The 7,500-nt window shown below is 29.9% G+C and overlaps 1 protein-coding gene across 1 annotated transcript in view; it reads right to left on the reverse strand.

Annotated features, from left to right (window-relative positions):
• LOC137657267 (uncharacterized) overlaps positions 1-7,500 on the reverse strand; it is a 100,345-nt gene that overhangs the window by 92,828 nt on the left and 17 nt on the right. Inside the window, exons 1-2 of the mRNA XM_068391604.1 lie at positions 7,386-7,500; positions 7,030-7,233 (exon numbers count right to left, since the gene is read on the reverse strand). The exon at positions 7,386-7,500 is cut by the window's right edge and continues 17 nt beyond it. Coding sequence (XP_068247705.1) covers positions 7,030-7,233; positions 7,386-7,500 — 319 coding nt within the window. The remainder of the gene's footprint in view (positions 1-7,029; positions 7,234-7,385) is intronic.

Here is a 7,500-nt window from a genome sequence, read left to right on the forward strand (position 1 = left end):
TCAAAATACGCGTATACAGTGTCTTGATTTTTAGTGAGGAGGATTTATCAAATAATTTTTTTGTTTTTAAATTAATAGTTGTTGTCAGGTTTTATATATTTTTAGAATAGATATAATTTCATAATTAGCTCGGCAAATTACATACTATAAAGAATCGGATTGAAAATATTGTATGAATCATATTATGCATGAATTATTAGTTAATATTATATCTGTAAAACTCATTGATTGTGAGATTATTTGTTTTGACATAATAATGCCTTAACCAGTCAACAAATGTCTTTGATAATTCATAGCTATAGTCTCTAAGGAGATGCAAATAAGAAATAATATTTCGATAATGAACGAAAACTTTAGCCTAAATGTGTTTTACATTATATGTTTCGCTCTTATTCGCTGAATCAAACTTTCTGATTCTCTTTAACTTGAAAAGACAATTTCGTATCATTCATCAGTAATTTCTTTTCCAATTTAATGTAGCTCTGATACTGCTAACTACTCTTCCCGTAATTAGATATTCCAGATAGTCCAAAAACAAAACTACGGTACTGTTTTGGACAATTAGAAATCTGAAAGTTCTAAAGACCCAATCAACTAAGTTTGTGTATCAATCCAAGAGGATATATGATATGTTTCCACATGGCTTCCATTCATTTCCTTGGTTCATTGAATGATGAAATAATATAATTCTTTAGCTCAAAAAAATCTCAGTTCTTATGTGTAAGCCCTCATATGGTAATATTAGATTATACCTCTTTTATACTGGAATTACACTATCTGTTTTAAGTTTCATATACTATTGTATTTATTTGAAAAATAGATTCCAAGGTAACTCTCAATGTCTTGAGCTGATTAGCTTTTGCCAATTGGTAGACAAGGGATTAAAATATTAAAAAGACTTTTATTATTATCATTATTATTATTATTATTATTATTATTATTATTATTATTATTATTATTATTATTCGCTCTCTCTCTCTCTCTCTCTCTCTCTCTCTCTCTCTCTCTCTCTCTCTCTCTCTCTCTCTCTCTCTCTTACATTTATTCTAATTGTATATATATATATATATATATATGTATATATATATATATATATATATATATATATATATATATATATATATACACACATATATATATATATATATATATATATATATATATATATATATATATAGTATATATAGATGAATCTGAAATGAGATCTATTGAGATATCCATACGGGTAGTAGAGCACTCCTAAAATTATGTAAAGGAGTAAGACAAAGAGACCCCCTCTCTCTTAACGAGGTAGATGGTTGGACAAGGCACCAGAAACCCGTTGAGATACTACCGCTAGAGAGTTATTGGGTCCTTTGACTGGGCTTATAGTATTGCATTGGATCCTTCTCTGGTTACGGCTAATTTTTCCTTTGCGTACACATGAACAGAATAGTCTGGCCTCTTCTTTAAACATTCTCTTCTTTCCAAATACACCAGACAACTCTAGGATAAATGAAAAATTCTTATTAAACTAATTTTTTAACTACTGCAATGTAATTGTTCAGTGGCTACTTTACACTTGGCAGGGGTAGAAGAATCTTTAGCTATGGTAAGCAGCTCTGCTTGGAGAACGGCTATCCAAATCTAAACCATTATCCTCTAATCTTGAATAGTTCTATAGCCTCTATATCATTGTATTCCATTGTCTTGGGTTAGAGCTCTCTTGATTGAGGGTACTCACAATCACGCTATTCTATCTTTTAACTTATTTCGTCACTGGGCTATTTTTCATGTTGGAGTCATTGGTCTTGTTATAGCTTGCTTTTCCGATTAGGGTTGTAGCATAGCTAATAATAATAATGATAATAATAATAATAATAATAATAATAATAATAATAATGATAATAATAATAATAATAATCACAGCGTGGCCAGAAGTTTTTAGGAATTTATATTGGGGAAACGTAGGAATCAATATTAATGGGGAATATCTTAGCAACTTAAGATTTGCAGATGACCTACTTTGTTAAGTGAATCATAGGAGGAATTGCAGATGATGATAAGATACATGAATAGAGGAAGAAGAAATGTAGGACTGAAAGGGAATATGAGTAAAACTAAGATAATGTTCAATTAAAATGCAGATAGAAAAGAAAATAACTATTATGGATGAACACCCAGAGATTGTTCATGAATATACGTACTTAGGGCAGACTATAAATGTTTCCCCAGGACATGCGACCGAAATTAAACGAAGGATAAGCATAGGACTGATAGTTTTTCGTAAACAAAAGAGAGTATGGAAAGTAAAATGCCCCACTTTCTAAAATCAATATTATTTAATGAAATGGTCCTATCAGTATTAACGTATGCATATGAAACTTGAAACCTAACTAAAGCCTCAGAACAAAAACTAGTTATTACTCAAAGATCTCTGGAAAGAATAATGATGGAATTAACACTATGAGACAGAAAAGAAGCAGCACTGTAACATGAGGAAACTAAAGTTGAGGATATTACGAACAATAAAGAAGAAAAATAAATGGTCGTGGGCAGGATATATAATGAGAATGACAGATTAACAAAACCAACAACAGAATGAGTCCTTGGAGATTGCAAACCAAACAGGGGAAGGGAGAGAAGACGATGGATTGATGGATTGACGAGCTGAGAAAATTTGCTGGTATAGACGCATAAAGAGACCATAAACAAATGTGAGGGAAAGAACATGTCTGAAACCTTCCTCCTGCAGTGGACTAGTAACGGTTGATGATGACGGTAACAATGATCTATATATATATATATATATATATATATATATATATATATATATATATATATATATATATGTATGTATATATATACATATATATATATATATATAGATATACTGTATATATATATATATATATATATATATCTATATATATATATATATATATATATATATATTTATATATATATAGATATATATATATATATATATATATATATATATATATATATATATATATATATATATACATATATATATATATACACATACATACATATTGTAATATATGTATATGAATATATTTGCATATATATATATATGTATATATCCATTCATATATATATATATATATATATATATATATATATATATATATATACATATATATATACATATGTATGTATATAATATATATATATATATATATGTATATATATATATACATATGTATGTATATATATATATATATATATATATATATATATGTATATGTATATGTATATATATATATATATAATATATATATATATATATATATATATATATATATATATATATATATATATATATATATATATAATGTATGTCTTATTTTCTCCAAGTGACATAAGTAGACTTTGCTCATCACATAATTAGATTAACAGTCATCAACAAGAAATTCGTTGTAAATTTGATTACTCAACACCAACCGAGATATTGTGGAAATTGCACAAACGTTTGCGTTGCCGTTTCATTTCGTGTTTATTTGCTCCGACCAGGTGCTAGAGCGGAATGTGTCCCCCATCCATTGCATATTCATTTGGTGAAAGGGCCAAACATATATTGAGTATCGTACACTGACTATTACTGCAAAGAGGAGTCGAAATTATTGTCGAGTAGGTTTAGTTACATTTCAAAGTATTCACCCCTTTTCCAGGAATTAGGAACTAGGATATATGTGGATTCGTAGGATTGTATGAATAAAATTTAAGCATCTTTCGAGCGATGAAATGTTTTCCCCCTTATTCTTTGCAAAGTTATAAATTTCAATTCAATCGTATTCAAGTCAGTGTATTTTTTTTTCAGCTTTAGAAAGACTAATTTCCATTTGTATAAGTAATTCAAGACTCCCAGAAACATAATTTCAAAGACAGATCACAAGATTTCTTCCATCATAGCCATTTTGACTGTCAAATTGAACATACTCGTATTCAACCTTTATTCAACACTTCAAAAGTAATTAGATTTTAAACTATCATTTTAATTCACATCTACTTCTGCATATTTAATTCGTTACCTAATATGAAATTAGATTCTCTAGCTCCTCCTTTTAGTTTTCAAATCATAATTATGTTCAATATCTTGTAGAGGAAACAAGTATAAATACATACTCGTCATTACGGACACAAAACTCATTATCATAATTGATTTAATAAGTTTCTTATATAAAAAAGTACAAGAATCTAGAGTGGTGTCATATACATTAAATCACAAGTAATATAACATGATAAATAATGAAATTTCTCTGTCTTTGCTCTAATGAATAGCATAAATCGCTTTTATCTCTCTCTCTTTCGGACACACACACACACACACGCACACGCATACACAAATATACATATATACATATATATGCATAAATCAGTCTTCTGAAGAAGTATCACGAAATTAGTCAGGACAAAATCTTATATTTCATATTTTGATTTTCCCTATGGTTCTTTTGCATATATATATATATATATATATATATATATATATATATATATATATATATGTATATATACATTTATATATATATATATATATGTATATATATATATATATATATATATATATATATATATATATATATACATATAAATAAATCAGGAATTAAATCCATTATCCAAGCAAGAAATCTTTTATATATAAACTATTATAGATAAAATAGTACACTCATAGATTAATAAAACCAACAGCTGTTATTTTTTCTTTCTGGGTTCGATGATTGTGGCTGCGTTTATACAATGATTATACTGTAATGTTACTGACGATACTTTTATCATTATCTTTTTTTTTCTAGGCTGGTGATATTGAAATGACATATACTTGTATTTTATACAAAGTTTCTAATAAAGGAGACATTATTCACTCATTAAATTTTAACTTTTAGCAATTCATTTTATATATATGCTAGAAACTGACAGATCGCCATCTATCTAATATAAATTAAGGAGAAAGGAAATTTTTACCTTACACGTCAAGCAAGACTGATTACAAATTTAACTGTATCGTTTCTTCTTGCTTTAGATCTTTTCAAATTACTTTTATTTACATCTGAAACTCGTGGGTCGATGGAGGATTGATAAAACTTAATTCATTTAGTTTAAGGATTTGTTGTTTCACTTCCAAACTGTTTTAACAGTTACTTATCCTTTCGATGAATTAATTCATTTTTTTTTAACTGAAGGAAATAAAAGTCTTTACTATGTTCAAAACATATAATCGAAACACTTCATTTATTTCTCAGCATAATGCACAGTCAGCTTATTCTATTTATAGGAATCTTTATGCTGTCGTTCCGTTACTGGTTTTTAACTTATAGTGTTAGTAATTCTATGGATTAGAAATAATAATCTGTTCACTACATTTTTCTACGTTGGACTACCAAAAAATTATTTCAAATGTTCTCAGATTTGTTCATGTTTATACTATTTTCATTGGAATTTCGTGATCAACAGGCTAACATGAAGTATACTTCGCTATCACTGAGTGTTCTTTGCTATTGTTCAAAGTTTCAACAAGTGATATGTCATTTTACGTTTTAACCAATTTTGAGTTGTGCTGGTACAACAAAGATCACAAATATCTTTAAAGTGGGCTTTTTCAACTTGAGACAAACCATATAAATTTCCAATGATATCTGGGCGTGTGCTCCAGAATAAAATTATATCAATACACATTGCACGTGAGAATTGTAATTTCACAAAAAAAAAAAAAAAAAAAAAAAAAATACTTGTTCTAGTTTTAATTATATGAAGTTCCTCCAATTAGACTATTATTTTGATGTTAATTCGACGGGTAAAAGAAGGATTAAGAATTCTAGAATGTTTTTTTTTTTTTTTTTTTGTTCTTTCTTATGTATATGACAATGTGCACCTTACTTTAAATATATCCTGTTTGAATTGAGGCAATGAGGGTTAAAAATTAAATCTTTGTAGCTGCTACCTAGTGGTTTATAAGTTTGTGAAGACAGGGACATGCCTCTTTTGCACAACACCACTCAAGATATAGGGGTTCTTACTATCTGACATCGCCAAGTAGCAATACTACTCACTACGATGTCAATCAATGTCACTGGTGTCTACTACTGCTGACTAACTTGTCTTTTAATATAGAGATGGAAATTTTATTATGTGCCACGGCCATATGTTATATTATTTTTCATTTGAAATCTAATTATTTGATAAATTATATAGTCTATTTTTCCGTGTTTTACTATTATTGAAAAATCCAGGTAATTTTTGAATTTTGATATTACTGACTCTTCTATCTGGCACTCCTTAGTGCGGACTGATATCCGGAATCTGACCTTCGTAAGTACATATTTTGGTTAGTTTTTTTTTTTTTTTTTATTATTTTGGAAATTGCAGATACGTGTCACTGCCATATAAAATATTAAGGTTGTGTCGGTAGTGGATCAAATCTCTTTTGTTATTAAGGATCGACTGCCAGTAGGGTCTTGCAGTGTATCCCTTAGAGTTCCAACCTGTGAAAGACTCAAATTGAGTGATAGTGGTAAAAATTATCATTCGAGGTGTGAGACTGAGGTCATTTTAAACCATTGTGAATTGAGTTTCAGTATTTTATGAGGGAGCCAGAGAGAAAAAAAAATATAGGGAAAAGTACAGAATTCCCAGGTTGGTGAACTCAATTAATACTAACACAAATAGTTATTCAGATTTGATGATTTTAGCCACAGAGGACGAAACTTGAAGGAAAATTAATAGGCTTGAGAAAGAGAGACATTATATTAACACTGTGTGATAAGCCTTGCGGGGGACTGGAAAGTTTAAGTTAAATTAAACTAAAATATAGTTGAAAGCAGCGCTATTCAAGAGTAACATCTAAAATAGATGTTCCACAACAAGCAGAGGGGGAAATATGTGCACAATGTAGTGGTAATGTTACGTCTGCAACGAAAAATTTCCTATGGTATTTGGCACCTCCAAACAATAGTGTAAGTGTCTCATGTCTGTGGGTGTGGATCTCACATCCATTGGCAGCTACTAAGTAGAAGTCTGCAAGCTTACAATGCCTATGTCGTGTTCTGGAGGGTGACTGTGGTGAAGTGAACGGTAGGCACCAGTGTCTCCAAGAAACTGCACACCAGTACCTGCATCATATAAAAAGAAAAGATTAGTGTCAGGGGAAGCCACCACCACAAGCAATTGCCTGCTTACACGTTTTACAGCCACTGACACGGGTCTGCACATTTCTTTGCAGCAGCCCCAAATCTGAAATAGTAGTAAAATAACTGCGGCTGATGGGCATCAGTAATTGGCTGGAGAGGCCATTGGTTGGGGCATGAGCAAGGGACAGCATATATGGTTGGTGGGCAGCTTTGTTGCCTTTCTGGCATGTCACAAGGCAGACATCTGTGTCTTACAGCATTCACGTTGCCCTGTGTCAGTTTTAAGTAGTTGTCCTCCTTGTCAGGAGCGGAGATATTGATGGAGATTTTGAAGGTGGTGAAGTGGCTGTCCATATGGGCGTTGACTTGG

The sequence above is a fragment of the Palaemon carinicauda genome, chromosome 18, assembly GCF_036898095.1.
Source record: "Palaemon carinicauda isolate YSFRI2023 chromosome 18, ASM3689809v2, whole genome shotgun sequence".
Classification (NCBI taxonomy): domain Eukaryota; kingdom Metazoa; phylum Arthropoda; class Malacostraca; order Decapoda; family Palaemonidae; genus Palaemon; species Palaemon carinicauda.